Source organism: Geotrypetes seraphini, chromosome 4 (assembly GCF_902459505.1).
Source record: "Geotrypetes seraphini chromosome 4, aGeoSer1.1, whole genome shotgun sequence".
Classification (NCBI taxonomy): Eukaryota; Metazoa; Chordata; class Amphibia; order Gymnophiona; family Dermophiidae; genus Geotrypetes; species Geotrypetes seraphini.
Window position 1 is genome coordinate 237574780 of NC_047087.1, and position 26936 is coordinate 237601715.

At 43.0% G+C, this 26936-nt stretch overlaps 1 protein-coding gene across 4 annotated transcripts in view; it reads left to right on the forward strand.

The window, feature by feature from the left end:
• VPS26A (VPS26, retromer complex component A) overlaps positions 1-26936 on the forward strand; it is a 131168-nt gene that overhangs the window by 71926 nt on the left and 32306 nt on the right. For all 4 annotated transcript variants that reach the window (XM_033942282.1, XM_033942284.1, XM_033942281.1 and 1 more), the window contains 2 exons: positions 12189-12295; positions 24013-24081. In XM_033942282.1, the coding sequence (XP_033798173.1) occupies positions 12189-12295; positions 24013-24081 (176 nt within the window). The remainder of the gene's footprint in view (positions 1-12188; positions 12296-24012; positions 24082-26936) is intronic.

Consider the following 26936-nt stretch of genomic DNA (forward strand, 5'->3'; position numbering starts at 1 on the left):
TATAGTAATCCAATAGTACCAACAGTCTAAAATAAGAAACATCAAAATGGTCTAATACTCCGTAATTTCCGCAACATATAGAAACTTTTCCTTACTAAAGCATCTGTATTTGAATTCATTGTGAGACTTATCTAAAATAACGCCTAGAATTCTTATAGTAGATCAATCAAGTACAAAATTCCATTCAAATTTATACTTGTCTCTATTTCTTCTTGCAAGGAATAGCATAGAAGAATTTTGTGTTTTTTCTGTATTGAATTTTAATTTAAATTTGGTCATCAATAATTCCACAGTTGTGATTGTGGTAGAAATTACCGTATTTTTAGCTCTATAAGATGCCCCACTTGTAGAGGAGGAACCCCCCCCCCAAAAAAAAAAAATAAAAAATATTCTGAACCAAATGGTGTACCTGGGACCCTGTCCCCTTTCTGGTGGTCTAATGGTAGGCCGGGACAGGGTATAGGGCACGTCTAATGGTAGGCACGTGTAGGGGCAGCCAGCCAGCCAATTCCAATTAGAGTTTTTAGAAAATGTAGTGATGGTTTCACAGTAAAGTTTTATAAAGCATTTCAAAATACCCTGTTACCACATTTATTAAATTTATATCAGACTCAACTAACTAAAGGTTGCATTATGGCAGAGTCATTAACTATAGTTTTGCCAAAGCCAAATAAAGATCCCACATTGGTTTCAAACTACAGGCCTATCTCATTAATTAATGTAGATGGAAAACTTTTAGCTAAAATATTAGCTTTACGCTTAGCCAAGGCTCTCCCTTTCATTATTGATATGCACCAAACTGGGTTTGTTGCTAAGAGACATTAAGAAACATAGAAACATATAAAATGACGGCAGAAAAGGGCCATAGCCCATCAAGTCTGCCTACTCTATTAACCACCTCCCCCCATCCACCCTCCTAGGGGATCCCCTTTGCACTACCCTCGTAGAGATCCGACGTGGGCATCCCACTTTTTCTTGAAATCTTGCACGCTGCTGGCCGCGATCACCTGCGCTGGGAGCTCGTTCCAATGGTTGACCACTCTTTCTGTGAAGAAGTACTTCCTGGTGTCGCCATGAAACTTCCCGCCCCTGAGTTTAAGCGTATGCCCTCTTGTGGTCGAGGGACCTTTGAGAAAGAAAAAATCATCCTCCACCTTGATACGACCGGTGACATACTTAAATGTCTCAATCATGTCTCCCCTCTCCCTACGTTCTTCGAGAGAGTATAGCCGCAATTTGTTCAGCCTTTCCTCGTACAAGAGATCCTTGAACCCCAAGACCATCCTGGTGGCCATTCGCTGAATCGACTCCACTCTCAGCACGTCCTTGCAGTAGTGTGGCCTCCAGAATTGTACACAATACTCCACATGAGGTCTCACCATGGTTCTGTAAAGCAGCATTATGACCTCCGGCTTCCGGCTAACAAAACTTCTACGGATATAACCCAGCATTTGTCTAGCCTTGGATGTAGCCTTGTCTAGCCTTGGATGTAGCCTCTCTTGATTGGCAGTTTTCATGTCTCCACTAATGATCACCCCTAAATACCGTTCAGTGTATACGTTCTGCACGGATTATTTTTGCCAAGGTGCATGACCTTGCATTTTTTTCACATTGAAGCCTAGCTGCCAGGTCGTGGACCAGTGTTCCAGTAAAAGCAGATCCTGCTTCATGTTGTCAGACAAGTCGCTTTCACTTACATTGGTACATAATTTGGCATCGTCAGCAAATAATGTCATTTTACCTTGAAGCCCCTGATTCAGGTCTCCTACAAATATGTTGAAAAGGATCGGACCAAGGACCAAGACCTGCGGCACAACACTGGTCACGTCCGATGTTCTAGAGAGGGTACCGTTAACCAACACCCTCTGAAGTCTACCACTTAGCCAGTCATTGACCCATGCAGTTAGTGTTACACCTAATCCCATTGATTTCATCTTGCTTAATAACCTGCGGTGGGGGACGCTATCAAAAGCTTTACTGAAGTCCAAGTATATGACGTCCAGGGACTCCCAAGTCCAGTTTTCTTGTTACCTAGTCAAAGAAGCTGATAAGATTGGATTGGCAGGACCTACCCTTGGTGAATCCATGTTGGTGGGGATTGCGTAGGTTCTCCTCGTTCAGGATATTGTCTAATTCGCGTTTGATTAGCGTTTCCATGAGCTTACTCACAATCGATGTGAGACTCACCGGTCTGTAATTTGCAGCCTCTGCCCTGCAATCCTTTTTGTGCAGAGGAACGACGTTAGCTGATTTCCAGTCCAAGGGGACTTTTCCTGTACTCAGGGAGAGATTGAAGAGTATGGACAAAGGTTCCGCTAGGACATCACAAAGCTCTCTGAGCACCCTGGGGTGTAGATTGTCCGGTCCCATGGCTTTGTTCACCTTGAGTTTTGAAAGCTCACCGTAGATGTCGCTGGGTGTAAACTTGAAGTTCCAAAATGGGTCTTCTGAGTATTGCTTCGCCTGTAGCTGTGGGCTGGACCCCGGCGCCTCGCAGGTGAAGACTGAGGAGAAGTACTCGTTTAGTAGTTCGGCTTTATCTGTATCTGATTCTGCATAATTCCCGTCGGGTTTTCTAAGGCGTACTATCCCATCTGTGTTCCTTTTTCTGTCACTAATATACCTGAAGAGAGATTTGTCCCCCTTTTTAATGTTCTTTGCTAGGTTTTCTTCTACCCGAAGAAAACCATCTACATTCATCTAAAAACACCAGATTGGCTCTTCATATATTGAACTTAACAAAAGCCATGAATGATCCGGCTTTTTCTGTGTCCTTGGATGCAGAAAAGGCCTTTGATCGGGTGGAATGGACCTTCATGTATCAATCTATGGAATGGTTTGGAATGGGGTCAGGATTTATACGAATGATTCAAACATTGTATAGCTCCCCTGCAGCTAGATTATATATAAATAATAATTTTTCTGAACATTTTAGTTTGCAGAGGGGAGTTAGACAAGGCTGTTCCCTGTCTCCTTTGTTGTTTGATATTGTATTAGAACCCTTGTTATTAGCTATCCAACAAGTAAAGGAAATACAGGGTATTCCTTATTCAGATCGGGAATATAAGGTCTCTGCATACGCAGATGATATATTGCTTTATTTGAGAAATCCTGAAAAGACCATTCCATGCTTACTTGAATTGATTGAAAAATTTGGAAAATTCCCAGGTTATAAAATAAATTGGAGTAAATCAGAAGTTCTTCCACTAAATGTGCATTGCACAAAAGGCTTATTTGATTCATTTTCTTTTATATGGAAGGAAGATGGATTAAAATATTTAGAAATTTGGATTAAAAATACGCTGGAAGATACAATGAAAGAAAATGAAAAATCTTTGTTGCAGAAGGTAGCAGAAACCCTTTACATCTTTCTTGGTGGGGGAGAGTTGAAACGATTAAGATGATGATATTGCCTGTGGTTTGTTATCAAATGAGTATGTTACCAGTTTTTTTTAGAGGGTCCTTTTTATAAAAAGTTAAACAGTATTCTTACCAAATTTGTTTGGCTAGGTAAAACTCCTAGAATCGCCCTAGTATCTTTACAAAAATCAATTGAAGAGGGTGGGGTAAATTTTCTAAATTTTTATAGGTATCATCAAGCCTATATTTTGCGCCAGGGTATGTATTGGGTCCTCCCAGAACTCATAGATAATACCTCATACTGGTTATGGTTGGAATGGCGACTCATGTTTCCTCTACGATTATGTCATGTTCTTAGTATTAAAATGCCTAGATTGTATAAAGAAAACAGAATATTAATGGATACATGGAAAACATTACGATATACAGTGGTACCTTGGATTACGAGCATAATCCTTTCCAGGAGCATGCTCGTAATCCAAAATGCTCGTATATCAAAGCAAGTTTCCCCATAGGAAGTAAGGGAAACTTGCTTTGATATGTTCCCACCCCCCCCCCCTCCATGAGGCCAGCAGCGCTGCTCCCCCCCCCACGAGAACTGGCATTGCTCCCCCCGAAGGCCTCCCCGAGAACCGGCACCCTCCCTCCCGCGATCCGGCACCCCCCCCCCCCCACCGCCATCGGGCACACACACCCCCCGCTGCCGCGACCTGAGGTCCCCCCAACCCACCTGAACCCTCTTCTTACTTTTCTGTAGCCTCCGCAGCGGTACCGGCATCAGCATGTCCTGTGCATGCCGGTGCCTGAAGATGTGCTTCCTGTGCTGGGCCTGAGAGTTCACGTTCGACGTGAGAGTTCACGTTTGACGTGAACTCTCAGGCCCAGCACAGGAAGCACATCTTCAGGCACCGGCACCACGCACAGGACATGCTGGTGCCAGTGCCGCTGCGGAGGCTACAGAAAAGTAAGAAGAGGGTTCGGGTGGGTTGGGGGGACCTCAGGTCGCGGTGGTGGGGGGGGGTGCCAGATCGCGGGGGGGAGGGTGCCGGTTCGCAGGGGGGGGTGCTCGCAAATCGAAGCGCGCTCGGTTTCCGAGGCACCGATTTTGCGAATGTTTTGCTTGAACACTCGCAAACCGGTGCACTCGTAAACCGAGGTACCACTGTATTAATAATTTAACATGTGATCCAATACAAAAGTCAACAAATCAGACTATATGGCTAAACTCCAGGATTCAAATTGGCGGATTTAAGGTTATCTGGAAGCATTGGATGATAGTAGGGATGTTATTTCAAATGGTAAACTGCTTGAATTTTCTCAATTGCAATAGAAATATGGCCTTAATAAATCGCAAAGTTTTAGATGGTTGCAATTGAAGCAGGCCATTCAGGTGGGGTTCTCTGAATGGAAAACCCTTAACAATCATTATAGTTTGGAGTTCTTATGTTTTCAGGTGGACTTTCTGGGTCACCAGGCCGCACAGTGGTATAAATTGATAAGTGGATTAGTTAAAAAGAAGCCTAAAAATTGTCTTAGAGATATTTGGAGCATTGAGATTAAGCATCAGATTACTGCGTCTCAATGGCCACGGATTTGGTCTTGGAGAATGAGATCTACAGTATCCGCACCTATGACACAAACTTATTTTTTTCTCTTACATAGAGCTTTTTGGACCCCAGTTAGATTACAAAAGTTGAATAGCTCTAAGTCTAATAGATGCTGGCATTGTAATCTCGAAGTAGGGACTCTAGATCATTTATTATTTTATTGTCTCTTTATTTTAGCCTTTTGGAAATCTATTTAGGGTCAAATAAATTGTTTAGTGGAAAACCATGTGGCATTATCTTATGATACAATTCTATTCAGAATATCAATGAGAGCACAGAGTCAAATTTCGTCTAACAATAATAAGCTTTTATTGATCATGACAGGAGTCGCCATACAACAAATCACATTTAATTGGAAGAATTGGAATAGACTCAATTATTGCTTCTGGTGGAATTCATTATGTCACATCTATAAAATGGAAAGAGCAATTGCTATACAAAGAGGGAACTATAATAATTTTAATAAAATCTGGGGGCCATTGACAAGATATTGTAATAAATAAATAAATACCATTTTCCCATTATAAATTCAATAAGAAGGAAGGGATGGGGCGAGGGATTTTATAATATTTAGATCAATAATAAAGAATATTGTATATGAGCTTTGTGAACACATAGGTTATAGTTGGATTGGGAGGGAATGGGTTAAAAATTTTAATGTTTTAATGTTGAATATGATAGAGATTCAAGTGTTGTATTCAATTCAATTTAACTTATCTATTGTTATGCTTGTTGTAAGATGTAAAATGAATAAAGATTTAAAAAAAAAAAAAAAAGAAAATGTGCATGACAAATCAGAATAGCAGGCATCCTTTAAAGATTTTACTTCTAGGGAATCTATATCTACATTGTTTACAAAAGACGCGCTCAGATTAATCACTTTAAATTTAAAAAAAAAATTGGGCTAAATCTTCTGAAGAGGGAAGAGTTGCTTGAGGAGCCTGAGTGAAATGTTTAGTATTGAAAATGGAAGAAACAAACCTAAATAACTTTCAAATTAATAATATTCAATCCAATTTTATCTGAGTAAAAAAACTTTACACTTTTCTCTCAACATATTTTATAAACGTGCACCTTGTCATTCTGGACAAGCAAGTAATTTCCCAATAGCCGTGAGCCTTGCAGAAGGAATCCACTCGGGATTTTTTTCTGTATCCCTCCTACTTAAAAGAGGGCTCTGCTGCCACCTATAGGTTTTTCCTTCTGCACATAAGACTGAAGGAGTGTTTCTGTTCTGTCATGCTTTTTTTTTCTTTATTTTAGTCATTTTTTTCATTTGTTTTCTTCAGTTTTTGGTGCTAAGAGCTTCCCTTTTCGAGAGTTCGGCTCCGCCTGCATGGAGAAGAAGCAAACTGTAGCTGATAAGCCAATCCATTGTGGTACCTTTTAGCCAGCCTGCATCTCAGAGCCATTTCTGTGTAGCTGGCATACCTACTTCTTGCAGGGGTTCAAGCGAGAGCTGTCGGGCCTCCGTAGGAGGCTCAGTGGTGTCTCGCAGGGTGCCGGCTGCGTTTCGCCTCCCTCTTTTATTTTTGTATGTTACAGTCCACGGGGGTGGAAGTTTGGTCATCTGCCGATCTGGCTGGCAGCCCGAAGATTCAGCATTGGATGGATGTTTTCTCTGAGGCACTAAACTCTTCTCCCTGATCAGCTACCTTTAGAGCTGAGCCAGGCTGCAGCACATTGTCAGCACAGGTCACAGTGAGTAAGGCTGTTACAGCCTATTGAGGAGAGTGGGGGTGGGGGTGGGGGGTGTAAATTTGATTTTTAAGGGTTTCTGCTGTTTTTTGATTTTGGATTACCGTTTTAAAGCATGGAGGTGGCCATCTTGGATTTTCTCTAATATCCCCCCCCCAAGTTATCCAAAAGCTTCAATTCACCTTGTTTTGTCTAAAAACTAGTAGGGACGGAGTCCTCAAACTTCTTTGTCACTAATTCATGCCAGGATTGCGCAGGTTAGCGTCCGAATAGCGCCCTTGTACTATATGCCATGCAGCATGTGAAGGGGTAGCGGGAGCATCTGGCTTGGCCTCTCCTTTGCGCTCTAGGGCCAAGGAAAGGGCGGGAAGCCCCCTGGTTCAGGCCATTTTTCTTACTTGCCGTAGTAACAGCAGTCCTGTGCAGAGGCCATGGTGCCCAAGAGACGCAAGCTGGAGTCATCCTCTGAAGACTCAGTGCTGCCTAGTATGGCTTTTTCTCCAGAATTTTCTAATTTGATGTGGAAAGCCTTTTAGGAGAGCCATCCTTCTAAGGAGAAGCCTGAGTGCACTTTGGATATTACACGAGGGGGCAGGGTCTCGCAGGGTTTATCTACTTTGCCAATTGCATCTAGCCAGGGTCTGGGAGACCTTTCTAAGGGTGATATGGATGATGATGCTTCTCTTACTATGCCATTGTTGTCTCAGCGTTGTTTGGAGAATCATTCCAGACAGGATAGTTGGTTCGGTCAAGCAGTTCTACAAAATTTATTCTTCATTTAGACATCAACCTCCCTTCATCCCTTTTGCTTTCGCCAGGCTCAGAAATATGATCCTAGCAGCTAGGGAGTCCCACATGTGAGAATATGCTGCCTGCTTGTCCTAGGATAAAACACAGTTACTTGCCTGTAACAAATGTTATCCAAGGACAGCAGGCAGATATTCTCACAACCCTTCCTCCTCCCCTAGTTGGCTTCTTAGCTTTTTTTTTTACGGATCCCCCAAGCTGACATTGGGCAGGAAGGCATCGGTGCATGGTATGGGTAGTCTTGAAACTTTCACAATTTTTAAAGTGGATGACATCACCCACATGTGAGAATATTTGCCTGCTGTCATCGGATAACACCCATTACATGTAAGTAACTCTGCTTTGCAGAAGGAGAACATTTTGAAGATTATCTGAGTCCAGATCAGGCAAATGGAAGTTAAAACATTTGGTGTTCTTTTCTTTTTTTTTTTTTTTTTTTTAGTTCAATATTTTTTATTGATTTTTTTGAAAAAATATAAGAAACAGTTCAAGTACATGGTATCAAAATATAAAACAAAACATTTAGTATAACTAATATTCAGTTACATTGTGCAATGTAGAATTGAATCGTTTTAAAAGATCTAAAGTACTAGGACTGTTCATGAAAAATTAGTAAAAGAAAAGATAAGAGGAAAGAGAAATTGAAGGAAGAAAGAAAAAAAAAATTGGTGTTCTTTTCTATCATATGTAAATACAGCCAGAAGCAACATCAGAGTATCCAAATTTTTTAGACATAGAAAAGGGTTCAGCAGGCTTGGAAGTATTAATTCATCCTTGGCTCTCTGTCTCCTGATGTTTTCTGTGATTGCTTATCAGGCTCTGTAGAAAATTACTAGAAACATGATTGTTGGGAAGATTTACTTCCTTTTGATCAGAATAAAAGTGGAGAGGTAAGTGATTAAAAAGGGGGATTACAGGACTAGGTAAGATGCAAGGAGAATGACTTCTTATTCTGGATTTAAGCCTACACAATTAGGGGGTAATTTAGTACAGGTTATCTAAAGTTTAGATACTGGGATGCTGCGCACTAAGTGTGAATTCTGTATTGGCAATTGCATGTGTAATTGCTATTACAGACTACTAGCATAAGTTGGTATTTGCACACCACCATTTTTGGTGTGGCCACTCATAAGAACTTAAGAATTGCCGCTGCTGGGTCAGACCAGTGGTCCATCGTGCCCAGCAGTCTGCTCCTGCAGGGGCAACTAGGTCAAAGACCAGTGCCCTAACTGAGACCAGCCCTACCTGCGTACGTTCTGGTTCAGCAGGAACTTGTCTAACTTTGTCTTGAATCCCTGGAGGGTGTTTTCCCTTATAACAGCCTCAGGAAGAGCATTCCAGTTTTCCACCACTCTCTGAGTGAAGAAGAACTTCCTTATGTTTGTACGGAATCTATCCCCTTATAACTTTAGAGAGTGCCCTCTCGTTCTCCCTACCTTGGAGAGGGTGAACAACCTGTCTTTATCTACTAAGTCTATTCCCTTCAGCATCTTGAATGTTTCGATCATGTCTCCTCTTGTCAAGGGAGAAGAGGCCCAGTTTCTCTAATCTTTCGCTGTACAGCAACTCCTCCAGCCCCTAACGATTTTAGTCGCTCTTCTCTGGACTCTTTCGAGTATTATTGTGTCCTTCTTCATGTACGGCGACCAGTGCTGAACGCAGTATTCCAGGTGAGGGCATACCATGGCCCGGTACAGCGGCATGATAACCTTCTCCAATCTGTTCGTGATCCCCTTCTTAATCATGCCAAGCATTCTGTTTTCCCTTTTCACCGCCGCTCAGGATGTCCGGTGCTATATTCGGAGAGAGCCCCCAGGAAAAAGACATAAGAGCATAAGTCCACGCAATGTGCAACAGCAGCAAAAAGGGCAAACAGAATGCTAGGAATGATTAAGAAGGAGATCATAAACAGATCTGAAAAGGTTATCATGCCGTTATACCGGGCCATGGTACGCCCCCACCTGGAATACTGCGTTCAGCACTGGTCGCCGTACATGAAAAAGGACATAGTACTATTCGAAAGGGTCCAGAGAAGAGAGACAAAAATGGTTAAGGGACTGGGGGAGTTGCCACACAATGAGAGGTTGGAGAAACTGGTTCTTTTCTCCCTTGAAAAGAGGAGACAGAGGAGACATGATTGAAACATTCAAGATACTGAAAGGAATTGACTTAGTAGAGAAAGAGAGATTGTTCACTCTCTCCAAGGTGAAGAGAACGAGAGGGCACTCCCTAAAGTTAGAAGGGAAAAGATTCCGTACAAACATAAGGAAGTTCTTCTTCACCCAGAGAGTGGGAGAAATTTGGAATGCTCTTCTGGAGGCTGTTATAGGGGAAAGCACCCTTCAGGGATTCAAGAAAAGGTTGGATAAGTTCCTACTGGAACAGAACATATGTAGGTAAGGCTGGACAAAAATAGGGCATTGGTCTTTGACCTAAGGGCAGCCGTGTGAGTGGACTGCTGGGCACGATGGACCACTGGTCTAACCCAGCAGCGGCAAATCTTATGTTCTTATGGCAGTTTACTTCAAGCCAAGTTGTGGGCCTTTTCCTTGCAGGGAGCTTTTCCTGATGATTTGAAAGCTGTTTTTTATGTATGGTAGTGGTCTCAGTTTAATAACCACATAGTATTCCTCCTGTCTTTCAGGAGAGACGTCTCCTTAGATGATTATAAGAGGCTCCACCTCCTAGATCTCCTAAGGTACTCTCAAAGGTGATCATTCTGTTTTCAGGTATCGGACCACTTCTTCATCCTGTTCATCAGTAGCAAGAAAGACCAAGGTGGTCAGATTAAAGTGATCAATTTTCAGTGCTTGGAGTTCTACAGGCTTATTTGGCGCAAGTGCAAGCTTTATTGTTGGCATAATTGGGATTGGTTTTCCTAATGGAGACCTTAGGCAGCTTTTTAGTCACCCTTGCATGCCTTTACCAAACATCTGGCTAAATATGTAGGCCAGGGAGGAGGCTGTATTTTGCTCAGGAGCAGGTAGGGCAAGTTCCCCACCCAATAAGAAGGACTGCTTGGTGCACTCCAAATGCCTGGACTGATGAAGATGAAGGGAAAAAATTTTTAACCTGTTAACTTGATTTTCTGAATCCTACCAGACCAATTCAGGACCCGAATAGATTATTTTGTGTGTAAATTCACTTTCCTGTAGCATTTGAATAACCTATACATTTTTAACACAATAGTCCTGGAATACTATTGCCCCTATTAGGCTGGTGTGATAGATTGATGAGTTGGCATCTGTTATCACTTGGAAGCCCCCAGCATAGAGGGAACTAGGACTTTTCATGTTTTTTTTTGGTTGCAAAAAAATACTGGAAGGCTGATGTCTACCTGTGACCCTATGTGGGCAAATATCAGCAAACCAGTTCTCTCTCTCTCTCTGTCTGCTGATAAGAGTGCAGAAATCCTGTGGATCTGGACCAAGGAAAGAAAATTTAGCAGGTAAGATTAAACTTTTCTTTAATTCATGTGCTTTGAATTAATGTTTGAATTATCTGCAGAGCTTTAAAATTACTTGGCAGTTGATTTTTGTGACTGGCAGGGAGATTTGTGTAGACCAGAAGAGGTAGCCTCCTCTTCTCAAGATCAGAAATTGATGGGAAAGAAGTGGGCATTATCTGCCACAACAGCAGAGAAAGGTGTGCATGAGACTGCAGACAATGGAGGGAAGTGTGAGAGTTCTGCATGTGGGGGAGACAGGAGTATAGTACATAGCCAGTAGGCCTTGGAGGAATTCTTATTCTTTCCAGCCAAATGGAAGTCCCATCAGGTGTTCATCTGCTCATCTGGGAGCAAAATAATTGTCCAAAAATTTAATAGAATGAAATGAAATTTGGCATTAGGGAGAAATATACATCAATTAAAAAAAAAAAAAAAAAAGTTCAGATTGGCTCGGGGATTTCAGAGAAGTAAGCTCCTCAAAAAATGTCCCAATGCATTTTCTGTTAGATAGAAACATGCATATTCTGATACATAGAGTAGGGAATGCTTTTCAAATCTTTCAGATTCCTCTCTCCACCCATGCACTTGCCTTATCACTCAGCAACCTGCCTCACCATCCCACAAATTACCTCCTTACAACAGCCCCAGCACATGCAAGAGGGATGGAAAAAATTCCATGAGTCGTTCTCTGCATGCTGCCTCCATTTGTTTAATCTCTGATTCTCTGTGTTAAAACTGAAAAGGAAATCGTCATCATTTCATTCAAATTACCAGAACAAATGTAATTTTTTCTTTAAAGTTGGTCATGTCTTGATCAAAGGAAACTGGTTTGTGTTAAAGTAACAAACATCTAAGTCCCTTATGTTTACAATATTCATATGATCAGATTGACAACTGGAAAGATGTGTAAAATATTATCTGTTTCAAAAGAATTTCTGTTTTAAGATTTCAACATGTGTCCTTAATGTAGTATCTGATTTGCTACCAAACAGTGAGCATTATACACTAACATTCATTCTTTTCATCTTTTAAAGATGTGTAGAGAAACATTTTTAATTCTAGCATAATTAAAGATTCTTAGATTCCCAACCTCTGGACTTGAGAGCATATACAAAAGGCTGCCCAGAGCACAAATGGATGGGCATCTTCCTGTTCCTGTGTTTTATACAACCATATCTGGTTTTTCTATTTGTACTCTTATTGTCCATAGGAAATACTGTTTGCCCCCAGGTAATTCAATATGGATGGTTTTGTTTATTTCTCCAAAGGTACCATTTAAAAGACGTAATTGTTGGGAAAATTTACTTCCTTTTGGTCAGAATAAAAATTCAACATATGGAGATACAAGTGATAAAAAAGGAGATTACAGGAATAGGTAAGATGCAAGGAGAATGACTTCTTAATTATTTCTAGATTTCAACCTTTACCCTTTTATTGTATAAGTATTCAAGCTATTTAAAATAGTCTTTAATTGTGGTTCGATAGCTGCTTTGCTGCATGTTCTTGTACAATCCCTCTGGAGGCTGAACCTAGAGGGTTCTTGTATGTCTGATAGCTTCAGCTGCAGCGCAACTAAAAGATGATTCCTCCCCTTTGGGCTACCTGCCCGGGAGCTTCCTGTCCTGCTCAGTTCCTGCAGCTTCACTGCATGGTTAAAATTAATTCTGCTCGTGATTTGTTTTCAATTCCTAGTCTTTTTTTATTTATTTTGTGGGTTTGCCCACGTACTGCGGATCAACTCTATGCAAGTGATCCTTTGGCGGGAGATCGCAGATATTTTAAATTTTGTCTGCTGTGGAGGGTGCTCCGTAAGCCTCAAACTGCAGTAAGCCATCTGGACAGCCTGCAGATTGGATCGGGTCTCCAGGATCGGGAGCCATATCTCCCCTGGTTTATCTGCAGAGGGGTAGAGCGCAGGCTGCTGCGGTTCCGAGGAGGTACACTGGGATCAGAACCGCGCCATGTGTCTTCCCTGATTTCCCTGAGGGTTCCTGGTGGTCGTGATCTGAGGTGACAGGGAAGGTGAGGTGGTCAGAAGACCTGAAAATTCCAGTTTAATCAGCTCCTGAGGTACTGATCTCCCCATGCTTGAACTGTGTATTGCTGGCTGCCATTGAAATGCATTGCAGCACATGTCTCTCTGATGTTTGTGAGTCAGAGTTTGCCAATTTTGGGGGGTTTCCTTGCATGCCCTGGCCCTCTCCCTGTAAAATCCTAAAATTGTCATTTTTAGCGTTTTTTAACGGCTGTTTTTCTGTCAAAATCGGCACCCACGCCGGCCATCTTGGACTTTCTTTAAAGTATTTAAAATGATATTTTGGGGACTTAGAAGCTTCGTTTTTGCTCCAAACTTCACAGATGGCCACCTCATGGCGAATGGCTTCCAATTTCGCAGCCGTGTATTCTGTGCACTGCAGCCCGCAAGGGGTGTAAACCGTGCATGGATCCTCCTCCAGAGAAGCCCTGCTTTCCTCCGATTCCACCAGAGACGCGATTCCAGCATCTTGGATGCCAAAATAGGCGAGGAGGATGCTTTCACGAAATGCAAGTACAGTTCCGGGGAAAGACACATAATTCTTCAAACCATTCCAAATCTGAGTCTCGCAGATTGGCTCTGGCCGCCGGGGACTATTTTCCACCAGAATTTGTGGATATGATGTATCAGGCTTTCATGAGAAAGCGGGCTATGCATGTGTCTCCCTGTCAGACTGCCATGCAGCAGTCTGGTAGCCTTTAGATTCCAGCATGTCAATCTGCTCCCTTGCTGGTCCGCCTGAAAGCCAGCGGCACCTTCCCGCTATTGTCTATGCCGTTGCTAATTTCTATGCCGTTGCTGTCGCACAGCTCCTCGGTGTGCTCCGCTGACGTGGCTAGCCTAGCGGATCTCGGGGATTCCCAGAACGCTGATTCCCACGATGTGGTAGAGGATCAGATGGTGCACAGGCTAAGTCCTATTGCCTTCCTGATCTTCTCTCTGAATCCCTGCGGACATTGGAACTTGACTCAGACTCAGCAGTTCAGGTGGAGTATTCCATCATGTGTTCTATGCACCCACTCTCTGCTGCATTTCCAGATCACGCGGATTTGACGGAAATGCTCTTGGAGATTGGGGGGCCCCGGAGGATCCCCTGAATTGCGCTAGGGCCATGGCTAAATTGTATCCCATGGCTTTGGAATTTTCCAAGTGCCTAGTCCCGCCGAGGTGGATTTGGCTCAGGTCACTAAACATACCTCCTTACCCTTGGCCGGAAGGATTGTCCTGAAGGATGGCCAGGGCCGAAGGCTAGATTTTTTATGAAGCGTCTTTTTATTCTGCTGCGATAGGAGTGCAAGCTGCAGTGGCCAGTTCCGTTGTGGCCCGGGCATGTCATACTAAACTTCGTCAGGTTCCTGAGGAGATTATCCTTTGGGATCTCGACTCCCTGGTTTTTGGAGTGAATTATTTGGCAGCCGCACTCTGATATTTTGAATGTGTTTGCTATGCTGGGTGCTTATTCAGGAGAATGTTATGGATTCACCAGTGGTCGGGTGATTCTTCATCCAAGGCTGCGCTGAGCGAAGGTTTTCAAAGGTTTGCCCTTATTTGGCCAGGGTTTAGATGACCTGATGGCAAGTGTGCAGGACCGTAAGCCTCAGGCGCTTCCTTGCTCTAGACCTCGTCCAATCAGGGGGATGGAACGGCCAAATTTTCGGCCTTCCGGAGAACCTCAGTACTCCGACCTCCTGCGGCGGGGGGGCATTTCGGAGCATCCTACAGATGTCGCTTTGGAGGTGCAGCATGCCAACAGCCTTCCAACTTAAAATCTTCTGTCCCTTCTTAGAGAAAATTATGACACCAGGTCTCCTTTCGGCCTTCCTTTCAGAATGGCTAAAGATACCCTAGGACCAGTTCTTCCCGCCGCCAGTGGACTTCTTCCTGTACTCTCCTGAGGGAAATCCGGACAGGGCCGGCAAGCTGTACACTATGGTGCGCCGGTTACTGGATTTGGCGCCCATGGAGCTGGTCCCAAGGGATGGCTTGGGCTCCGTAAGATATTTGCTTTACTTTATCATGCCAACGAAGGACTCCAATTGCAGACCGATTATGGACCTGAAAGCAGTGAACGCATTCTCCCCGTGGAGCTGGGTTACATGTTCTATCATAGCAATGGTGGCACCCAGGGAGTTTTTGGCTTCCTTGGATTTCATGGATGCACATCTCCACATCCCGATATTCCCCAGATCCATCAGAGGTTCTTAAGGTTTCATGTTCTTGGGAGGCATTTCCAGTTTGTGGCACTCCCTTTTGGTTTGGCATCGGCGCCCAGGACCTTTATCAAAATCATGGTGGTTTGTTGGCTGCCCATCTGCGATCTCTGGGTGTGCTAGTGCATCTGTACCTCAACGACTGGTTGATCAGAGCTCCCTCATGGGAGCAGGGTCGCTTGGCGGTTCACCTCAGGGTCGCTTGGTGGTATCTTTGCTGGAATGTCTAGGATGGGTGATCAATCTGTAGAAGAGTCATCTCCTGCCAACCCAGGACTTGGAGTACCTGGGAATCTGGTTCAACATGGGTTTGAACCGGGTGTTTCTTCCAGGATCCAGAAAACAAACTCAGGAGTGTGATTTGGGACATGTTAGTGGTCCCAGCACCGACGGCCTGGCAGTGCCTGCAGGTGTTGAGTCTCATGGTGGCGACCTTAGATGTAATTCCTTGGGCAAGAGCTCGCTTGCATCCTCTTCAGTTTCGCTTCTGGCGCAGTGGAATCCCTAGAGAGATGCGCTGGGGGTGAAGCTGTCTTGGTTAGCAGTGGCGGGCAGCAGTATGATATGGTGATTGAACCCAGTCACTCTGACCAACAGGCTTCCTCTGCAGGTCTTGGATTGGGTGACCCTGACTACAGATACGAGTCTCTCTGGTTGGGGAGTGGTTTGCATGACTGTCCCGGTCCAGGGCCGCTGGAAGCTGAGGGAGAGCAGATGCTCGATCAATTGGCTGAAGCTACGAGCGATCCGGTTGGCTCTGCTATGATTCCAAGGGAGTGTCATAGTAACATAGTAGATGACGGCTGATAAAGACCCAAATGGTCCATCCAGTCTGCCCAACCTGATTCAATTTAAATTTTTTTTAATTTTTTCTTCTTGGCTATTTCTGGGCAAGAATCCAAAGCTCTACCCGGTACTTACTCCAGCCCTTCTAAACCCTCCCAGCCATTAAAGCCCTCTTCAGCCCATCCTCCCCCAAACGGCCATATACAGACAAGGCCCGTGCAAGTCTGCCAGTACTGGCCTTAGTTCAATATTTAATATTATTTTCTGATTCTAGATCCTCTGTGTTCATCCCACGCTTCTTTGAACTCAGTCACCGTTTTCCTCTCCACCACCTCTCTCAGGAGCGCATTCCAGGCATCCACCACCCTCTCCGTAAAGTAGAATTTCCTAACATTACTCTTGAATCTACCACCCCTCAACCTCAAATTATGTCCTCTGGTTTTACCATTTTCCTTTCTCTGGAAAAAATTTTGTTCTACGTTAATACCCTTCAAGTATTTGAACATCTGAATCATATCTCCCCTGTCCATCATGTCTGAATCATATCTCCACCGGAAGGCTGTCCATGTGTTCTCGGACAATGTGACAGCTGTGGCCTATGTCAACCGGCAAGGGGGCACGAGGAGTCCCAGGCTGGGTTTGGAGGCTCAGTTGCTCTTTGCTTGGGTGGAGCGTCATCTCTTGGCTTTTTCTGCGGCTCATGTGACCGGCGTCGACAACGTTCAGGCAGACTTCCTCGGTCATCAGACTCTGGACCAGGGAGAATGGTCCCAGTCAGGGCTGGCGTTCGAGGCAATAGTGCACCCCTGGGGTAGTCCCACCTTCAATCTGATGGAGTCATCAATGAACAGAAAGGTAGACATTCTTCAGCCACCGACAATAGGTCAGCAGCGACGGACTTGATGCTCTGGTTAAACTTTGGCCCACAAGGGAACTTCTGTATGTCTTTCCCCGTGGCCCATGATCCTTGGGGTTCTGGACTGGCCTAGAAGACCTTGGTACTCAGACCTTGTGAGGTTCAGCTCGGAGAGAGGTCTGCGTCTTCCTTGCCATCAGAGGTTGCTCACGCAGGGCATGATTGCACTTCAAGATCCAGACCACTTTGGTCTTTCGGCCTGGCACTTGAGTGAGTGGCCTTGACAGCCAGGGGTTATTCCTCTGCGATTATCTCCACGCTCCTACAGAGTAAGTGGAAATCAACGATATCGGCCTATGCAAAGACCTGGAGGTGTTTTCAGGCTTGGTGTGCGGGGCTTCAGGTAGACCCTTTGGTACCGTCAGTGGCTCATGTTCTGGACTTCCTGCAGGATGGCCTCAGGAAGGGTCTGGCGGTCTTTTCTCTACGTGTTCAGAGTGTGGGACTCTCCTGTTTGAGTCCCTCTTCGTTTAGGGATTATCTAGCTTCTTACCCGGATGTTGTCCAGTTCTTGCGGTGGGCAGGGAGACTGCGCTCCATCCTGGAACCTGGATTTGGTTCTACGCTCCCTGATTCGTCCGCTCTATGAACCCCTGCATGGGATCTCTCTGAAGGCTCTTACCATTAGGACCATCTTCCTTATGGCGGTCACATCAGCGCGGAGAGTGTCGGAGCTTCAAGCTTTGTCGTGCAGAGATACTTTTCTTCGCATCATAGAGTCTGCGGTGATTTTGAGGATGGTGCCAATATTTTCTTCCTAAAGTGATTTCTTCTTTCCACATGAACCAGGATGTTCGACTGCCAGGCTTTGTTCCTTGTCTAAGGACAGTGTTTTGCCATCTCTGGATGTGTGGCGTTTCCTTTTGAGACACCTAGAGGCCCCTAACGACTTCCGTCTGTTGGACCATCTGGTTGTTCTGGCGGGCCCCCTAGCACCAGGGTCAACCTGTTTCCAAGGATACCATCCGGCGTTGGTTATGTGCGGCCATTTCTGCGGCCTATGTGGCTGCAGGGAAGAAGCCTCCACTTGGGGTGAAGGCTCACTCTACCAGAGGAATGACTTCCTCATGAGCTGAATCTCATGTGGTCTCGCCTGAGGAGATTTGTCGGGCGGCCATTTTAGCTTCCCTTCATACCTTTTCCAGGTTTTACAGGCTTGATGTAGCAGCTAAGGGTGATAAGGTCTTTGGCACTTCTGTTCTCGCAGTGAGCTCATCGGGCCCCCCCCCCCCTGAGATTTGGGACTGCTTTGATACGTCCCTCTAGTTCAGCCTCCAGAGGGATTGTACAAAAATGCAACATCAGGTTTCTCACCTCTGCTAATCTTCCTTCTTGTAAATCTCTTCTGGAGGCTAAACTCCCGCCCATCTGTTTTGTCCAATTTGCAGGTCGCCTCTTTAGTAACTGGTAAGCTGCATTTCTGTCTTTGCCAGCCTCACTAAGAATTACATACTTATTCCCCTTTGTAAGGTTTAAGGGTTGGTGGGGTTCCCTGGGAGGGGTGCCCTTTCTGATCTTCAGGCTGTGTCTGCATTCCATAAATGTCCTATGTTTTGCAGTTTTATAATGTTTACATTATGTGTTTGATTCCAGTTGGCTTTATTTGGCTGTAGTTTTTCATATAATGATTTCTTGAGCAGAATTGACTGCTAGCAGGAGTTCCCGTACCCTCTCTTTCTTTTCTTCTGTTTCCTGTTGCCATAGGTCTACATGGCTTTTCTACTAACTGAGCAGGACAGGAAGCTCCCGAGCAGGTAGCCCAAAGGGGAGGGATCATCTTTTAGTTGCCCTGCAGCTGAAGCTATCAGATATACAAGGACCTTCTAGTTCAGCCTCCAGAGGAGATTTACAAGAAGGAAGATTAGCAGAGGTAAGAAACCTAATCTTTCATTCTCACCCTTTTTTATACTTGGTTAGAGAAAGCAAGATACAGATACCTGTTTTTGTCTAAATTTTTTGATAATTATATATTATTGTATATACATTAACTGGATTTCAGTGGCATTAGCACAGTTTAATTATCTGGGTCCTTTAAAATAAAGTTTTAGATCTATTAAACATAAGCGCTGAGATGGATTTGACCAGTTGTCATTGTGCTGTAATGTAGAAAATGTTGTTAGAAATATTTAACTATTCTAACTTTGATTTGAAGTTAATGCTTTGTAGTTTGAAATTCAACTTTTACATCAGTCCACTTTTTATACTGACAGAGATTCATGGTCAAAATTAAATTTCACAATACCAATTCATTTCTCAAATATATTGTAGAGAGGTGAAAGATAAATCAAGTTTATTGGACTTGAATGATGGAGTATGACTTTATTTCTAAATAATAATTACTCAAATGAGACTCTCTTTTTTAAAGTTCTTCATGAAAAAAAATACAACCATTTGGTCACCAAAAACATGCTTGATTAATTTCACGCAGTAAAACTAAATCTATTTACTTCCATTTCTATATTGCCCTGGTATTTGTTCAGATTCTGCTCCTTTGATTTCTGGTACACAGTGGAGGAGCACACTTAGGAGCTTTGCATGCTACTTTGAAGGTACACTAAGAGGAGTGTAATTAGGGTACCTTTATATTTTTATATTTAGATCTTCTCTTAGGTTTTGTTACATGAACCTGGGCCTATGATTCTGTGGTAGTTCATAGGGAAACTTATGTTTCTTAGGCTAGATGTCCTGTACTGATTTCGTTATATAAAAAATGAGGGTGTTGGTTCAGTGGAGACTGATTTGTTCTTGCTTGTTAGTTTTAATATATACGCTCTGAAAGGTGAAATCCCTCATCTGATTTCTTTGTATTGTTATGACTGAGACCTGGTTTAAAGAAGGAGATTACTATTTATTTTTGAAAATTTTCTTCTTATAGGGGAGATGGGAAAGGCAATTCTTCTTATCTCAGTTTTTGTGTAGATGGTTATCTGTTTTCCTTCTTCAATTTTCAGATGTACTAATGCGTAGGATTGATGTTTCACCTCCTATACTGTACATTATTTAGTGATTTAATGTACACCACCTATTCTATGTCATCAAATTATTGTTAGTAGCCGAAGTTAGTATTTGGCCAGATTTAATTTAATTTTTGTAATAAGGGATTTAAATCTACATGGTTTGTAATCCAATAACAAATATGGAGCAGAAATGTTTCTTGGTTATGGAGAATCTAGATCTAACACTCTTTGCAACATCCCCTATTTGTGTAAAGGAACATTTTTTGAATCGTGTATTTCATACTAAGGATGTATATGTTCCTGCTAGGATATATTTGTTCCTGCTAGGATCTCGATGTCTTTGTCTACTGGAGTTACAAAAGGCTAAGATTGAGAATTAGTAGCCAAAGCTTTAGGTAGGGCTGTGGAGTCTGTACACAAAACCTTCCGACTCCTTTATTTATGGGGATGGGTCAGAGTTCGCGGGGAAGATGGGAACAAACTTTGTCTGTGTCATTCTCTAGGTGCCACTTTCACTAATATAAATATCATAAAATATATTAAATTTTGTAATCATCAAAGAACTTTATTAAAAAAATGTTATAAAAATAAAACATATCCTGAAACAAATTGGTTAATCAAATTATCTGTGAAATAAGATATTAGAGCATTATAATATTTGTATGACATACAATTTATTAGGAGTTGAAGTTGGAGTCCAGACATTTTCACCGACTCTAACTCCACAGCCCAAAAACTGCTTCCAACTCCACAACTCAGACTCTAGAGCCCTGGTTATAGGTCTTACCACTGAATTCCAATCCTTTTCAAAGATTTTTACCACCTTTTCTACAGGTCAGAAAATGGAGATTTGGAATTTAGTTTTATTCTGAGCATTAGATACTGTGAATCCATTTAAAGAACTTAGGGCAAGAGGTTGGTAGGGGCATTGCTGGTTTATTTCTAGTTGCATGCTGTTAAGAGGCAGTTGAGGCATATGGGATACTGATGGGGTAAAAGCAAATTTGCTTTTAACCTGCAGGGTTGTAACAATGTACAGAAATAGTATAAACATTTGCCAGGAGCTAAAAGATAGTGAATAGTCAAGGAAGTTGCCTTCAGCAATCATTTGTTTGGTAATACATTCTGTTTGACTGAATCATGATTTAATAGTCCCTAATTTTATTCCAGATTCCTTTGTGACTTTGTATGTCAAGAATCTTATTGATGAGAAATGTTCAGTAGGATCCTTTGAATGATCAAATAAGGCAAGAACTAGGGGAGACAGATATTCTTTCTACATGGATGCAGAGTAAATGATCTCCCTTTACCATGAAAGGTATTGCAAACTTGATGGGATTTATGCAAAACTTTCATCTTCAAATGTGATTCCACTGACCCTGTTCAAGGACTCTTAATTTGTCACTTGATCTCAGTGCAGGGCAAAATAGTGGAAACAATTATAAAAAATAAAATTGTGGAACATGTAGACAAACATGATTTAATGAGAGAGAGAGAGAGAGTCAGTATGGGTTCAGCCAAGGGAGGTCTTGTCTCACCAATTTGCTTGACTTCTTTGAAGGTGTGAATAAACATGTGGATAATGGTGAGCCGGTTGATGTAGTGTATCTAAAGTTCCTCATGAGAGGCTCCTGAGAAAGTTAGTCATGGGATAGAAGGATTAAGAATTGGTTATCGGACAGAAAACAGAGGTTAGGGTTAAATTGCCATTTTTCTCAGTGGAGGAGGGTAAATAGTGGTGTTCTGTAGGGATCTTTCCTGGGGCCGGTGCTATTTAACTTATTTATAAATGATCTGGAAATTAGAACTACAAGGGAGGTGATTAAATTTGCAGATGACACTAAACAGTTCAAAGTTGTTAAAACGCATGTGGACTGTGTAAAACTGCTGGAAGATCTTAGGAAATTGGAAGACTGGGCGTCCGAATGACAGATGAAATTTAATGTGGACAAATGCAGAATGATGCACATTGGTAAGAATAATCCAAATCATAGTTACCAGATGCTAGGGTCCACCCTGGGGTCAGCGCTCAAGAAAAAGATCTGGGTGTCATCTTAGACAATACGCTGAAACCTTCCGCCCAATATGTGGCAGTGTCCAAAAAAGCAAACAATATGCTAGGAATTATTAGAAAAGGGATGGTAAACAAGACTAAGAATGTTCTCTCAGGGTTTCTACATCTGGCATTTTGCTTGTTGCAGGTTTCCAGGTCACGCTGCTTCTTGTCAGGGTATAACATCTTTAAACCCACCAGGGACTTTTCCATTCTATGGAAAAAAAAAAAAACCAAATAACTCTCACAAAAAATTCAAATTTCTGGCCAACTGACTTTCCAGCAAAAATTCAAATTAGTGAACTGCCCTGTTCCCAATCAGGTCAGTGAACCCATTATTTACAAAGTCAGAACTGCAGACTTCAGAGCATAGCATGAAGAAAGCCACAGCATGGTGGCTGAAAAGTCGGTTTCTACCTGACAAGATGCAGCGATACCCAGAAACCTGCAACAAGCAATACTAAGAATGTAATAATGCTTCTGTATCGCTTAATGGTGAAACCTCGTCTTTAGTATTGCGTTCAGTTCTGGTCTTCTTAACTGAAAAAAGATATAGCGACAGTAGAAAATGTTCAAAGAAGAGCAACCAAGATGATAAAGGGGATGGAATGCCTCTTATATAAGGAAAGATTAAAGAGGTTAGGTCTCTTCAGCTTGGAAAAAAAGACAGCTGAGGGGAGATATGATTGAAGTCTACAAAATCCTGAGTGGCGTAGAATGGGTACATGTGGATCGATTTATATACTGTATCAAGATTTACAAAGACTAGGGGCTCTATTGTAGCCCTGATCTTTTTGGCACCCCCTAGCTATTCTCCAGGTTTGGGTATAAGTGCCTGCCTGTGTACCAGTGATATTCTGGTGGCTATTGCCAGTTGTTGGGACTCTGCTTTCCAACAGTATGAATAATTATTTGTATTGTATTGCCTGTCGATGTTGCATAGATTAAAACAGAATCTCTTGAAACCTGAAGCCTTGTAGCTTATTAAGAATAAAAAGGTTGCCTTTGTAATAGGTGTTTCAGTTCTGCTTAGGAAGACTATTAAATCTATAGGTGTATTAGAATGTGATTTTTCATTCATTCCGCAGATACAGTATCTGTGGAGAAATCTTCCATTGCTTCTTCTAGAGCCCTGTCCATTTTGATTCATGCATTAGTAATTACTAGAATTGATTATTGTAATGCCTTATTGGTTGGTGTTCCAAAGAACATAAGAACTGCTTTCCCCGGATCAGACCATAGGTCCATCTAGTCCGGCGACTCGCACACGCGGAGGCTACGTAGGTGTTCCCTGATGATTAAGACTAATCCTTCTTGTGCAGTATACTGTAGTGAAGCTACATGATCAAACCATATTGCATTTATATAGCAACTCCTCTCCTGCAAGAGCACCATTGGTTTCCTGTTTTTGTAGAATAGAGTTTGGTTCTTATGGTCCTTAAGGCATTTTGTACTGGATTCCCAGTTTATATATAATTCTTTTTATGTGAGTTTCTCATCCCAACGGAATCTATTATGTATTCCATCTCTTAAGGTAGCTTGCAACTTGACTTCTCATTTATATCTCTTAAGGTAGCTTGCAGCTTGACTTCTCATTTACAACTTTAGTTGTTGAGCCCCATCTTATTGGAATGTATTACCAGGTTATTTACACTCTGAAAGCTCTTACATAAAATTTAAGAAAGCTTTGAAAACTTGGCTGTCTGAACGGTAGTTTATTGAAGGCCGATGAACCATGTAGCATTTGTTTTTGTCTGAGTTGGGATGTTTAAAGAATTTGAGTATTGACATAATTAGTTCTGGTTAGATGTAACCCTTCTTTGTGTGTTCTGGGTAAATGTCTGGGGGGGTTTCTTCTTCTTGTTGTCCCATCTCTCTTCCTCCCTTATGTTTCTTGTTTGTGCTATATGGAATGTTTTTGTCACTGTCCATACCTTTTGTTGACTTTTGTACTGTAAACTGTTGTGGTGCTTAAGTTGTACTTACATGGTTTGTATTCCTCTGATAGTATTTTGTCAACACACTAATTAAATGAGCAGTTCAATTGTGTTATTGCCAATACCAATAAATAGAAAGAAATAACAAAAATTTAAATAAGAAATACTAAAATACTGAATTTTTTCTGTGATTGACAGGACCTAGCACTACGACAGAAACAGAAACAATTGCAAAATATGAAATAATGGATGGTGCCCCAGTAAAAGGTATCTATTTTTATATTTGCCTGTTTGAGCTGCAATTTTTGGGCAAAATTAACTGGTTTCTATAGCTTCACTTCACACTATATTATAGAACTTGTGTATAGTTATGTCCATTGACCTTCAGGTGGAGATAGAAAACACCAAACTGCATTGCAATGTATACCGTATTTCCCCATGTATAGGCTACGGCTTATACATGGGTTTTACAAACCTATGTAGTGGGTGCGGCTTCCTTATATGGGGCGGCTTTCTAAAGACATCCCCTCTGTAAATCATCCCCCTCCCTTGTAAATCATCTCCTCCGTACCTTTTGAAATAGCTCCCTCACTGGACAGCTGCCGACTGCCTCCTCCAATGTCGTGGCAAGTGGTGCAGGGCAGGAGCGATCTTTTTGGCATCCAGCCTGGCCCCACACCGCTTCCTCGATGCCTGCTGTCAGTTCTTACGAGTCCCGCAAAAACTGACGGCAGGCATTGAGGAAGTGGCGCAGGGCCAGGCTGGATGCCGAAAAGATCTCTCATGCCCTGCACCACTGGCTGCAACATTGAAGGAGGTAGTCGTCCAGCGAGGGAGCTATTTTAAAAGGTATGTGGGACTCCAGTAGTGTCACGGCTTATCTAATGGGGTGGCTTATCTACGAGTTTTAAAACAAGAATCGGCGTTTCCTGCGGCCTATACAAAGGGGCGGCCTATACATGGGGAAATACGGTAAGCTCTGCTAGGTCCCACAGCTGTTTAGTATTTTCTATCTCCAGCAGATGGATGAGCATAATTACCAGCTCCAAGCTCTGAATAGGCCACTCCTGGTGAACTGGACCCAGTTGAACTCAGTATACCTCCCTGTGGTTAATATCTGGAAGTCTTCAGATCTCTTCTTTCTGCATCCTGCAGCCCTCTTCCACCCCCCCCCTCTCTTCCTTTCTGCATCGGTTTGACATAGCAATTTTAGGAGGGGGAGAGAATACAAAGTAGGAGGCTTGGCCTGAAACACTTGCTGCAGGTTGTGGAACTGTGATTGTTTTGCCATAAAGAGGGGTCTCCTCACGTTGGCTACAGAGCGAGCAGAGGGATCCAAGCCAGACCACATGGGTAAGTGGACTTTCTTACCATGAGGTTGCTGTTCTGTGCTGACTTCAGTGGAACACATACATTTGTTAGCTGTGGAACTGGAGAGTGCAACTGAGTTCGGCAGGGATAGTGACTCCAGTGTATTTGCCTAAGAAATGTGCCAGTTGTGGAGTCACATTGATAGTCTGCTGGGTGCTGCACAGCTGGTAAACAGGGAGAGCTCAGTGTTGTTAGACACCCTTTTGGAGGCTTCTTTGCAAGAGGCTTTGTAGCCACCAGTAATGCAACAGCACACAGAGGCTGCAGGTGTGTTGAGAGACACTTCTTAGAGAAGCATGGGAACAGCAGGCCATATTGCCAGCTCAGGAAGGCAATACAGAAAGGCCTTTAGCTACTTTATTTAATTTGTTTTCTATCCCGTTCTCCCCAATGAGCTCAGAACAGGTTAACATATATAATGTATTAACGGGTTACAATTTGCCTTAGCTACAGTACAAGTTTTATCAATACAAGTTTTTTTTTATCCTAACTTGATACATACTAAGGATCTAATACCAATATACATAATATACAGTTTAGAGGTTAAATTTGCCATAGTTAAAGGGGGAAGTGTTGTCACCATCAAGGATGGCTGACTGAAATTGGAGCTCTGTATGCCCCAATTAATTTATTTAGCCCCAGCAGTGGAATTTCACTTTATAGCGGGCCCCAGCATGTGCTATCGTCACCGAAAGCCCCCGGTTAGTAGTGGAGGTCTTAGATGTCAGCCATTGTCAAGAGATCGCTGCAAGATTTTGCTTACATGCTGAGCAGCGGCAGCGCAGCAAAGATGGCGGCGCCGGAAGGACAGTGAGAGGCAGTGCTGCGAGAGACGGAGGCCTCGATTGGGGTAGTGGCAGCTCCTCTTATTTCTCTGGATCTGATGGATGAGCTGAAGGATTTGTTGCAGGAGATTAGCACGGACTTTAAATCTGTGCGGGCTGAACTCTCTACTCTAGCAGCTGATTTAAGGGGTGAAATAGCTGAGCTGGGGCATTGTTTGGCGGATTCTGAGGATCGGATTGAAGAGCACCAGGTGCAGATAAAGATACAGCCTATAAAACGGATGATTTGCTTGCTCATCAAACCTTTGTCCTTGATAAGTTGGAAGATTTGGAGAATCTGGGGCACCATTCTAACTTGCGCATCCGTGGTGTCCCTGAACTGGCTGAATAGTCTAACTGTGAGAGGGTGATTCAGCAGGTAGCCAGCATGCTTTTGTCAACTGATACTACTTCTATCCCTGCAGATGATGTGGGTATTGAACGGGCCCATCGGGCACTGGCTGCCCCGCTGGGTAACAAACTTCGTGATATCATTGCCTGCTTCTCTTATTTTAAGACCAAGGAAGCAGTGATGAGAGCAGCAAGGGCTCAACCTAATTTAAAATGGGACACGTTCGAGATCAAACTTTATCAAGATCTTGCGTCAGTGACCCTCTGGAGGCAAACAGAGCTGAAACCTGTGCTCCATTATTTGTGGGTAGATAGACAAGGATGACCCGGTCGACATCGTCTATCTAGATTTTCAGAAGGCGTTCGACAAGGTTCCGCATGAACATCTACTTCGAAAAATTGTGTGGAGGGGTCTCTTGTACTTGAAGGGGATTTTAATTTAACCTTGGATCCCCTAGTGGATAATTCTACCCCTTCTATACACTATGGAAAATTGGAATGGACCGGGCTGAAGTCTCTGCTGTCACATTGGAGTCTCTGATTTATGGAGGAAAGCCCATCCCATGGAAAAGGACT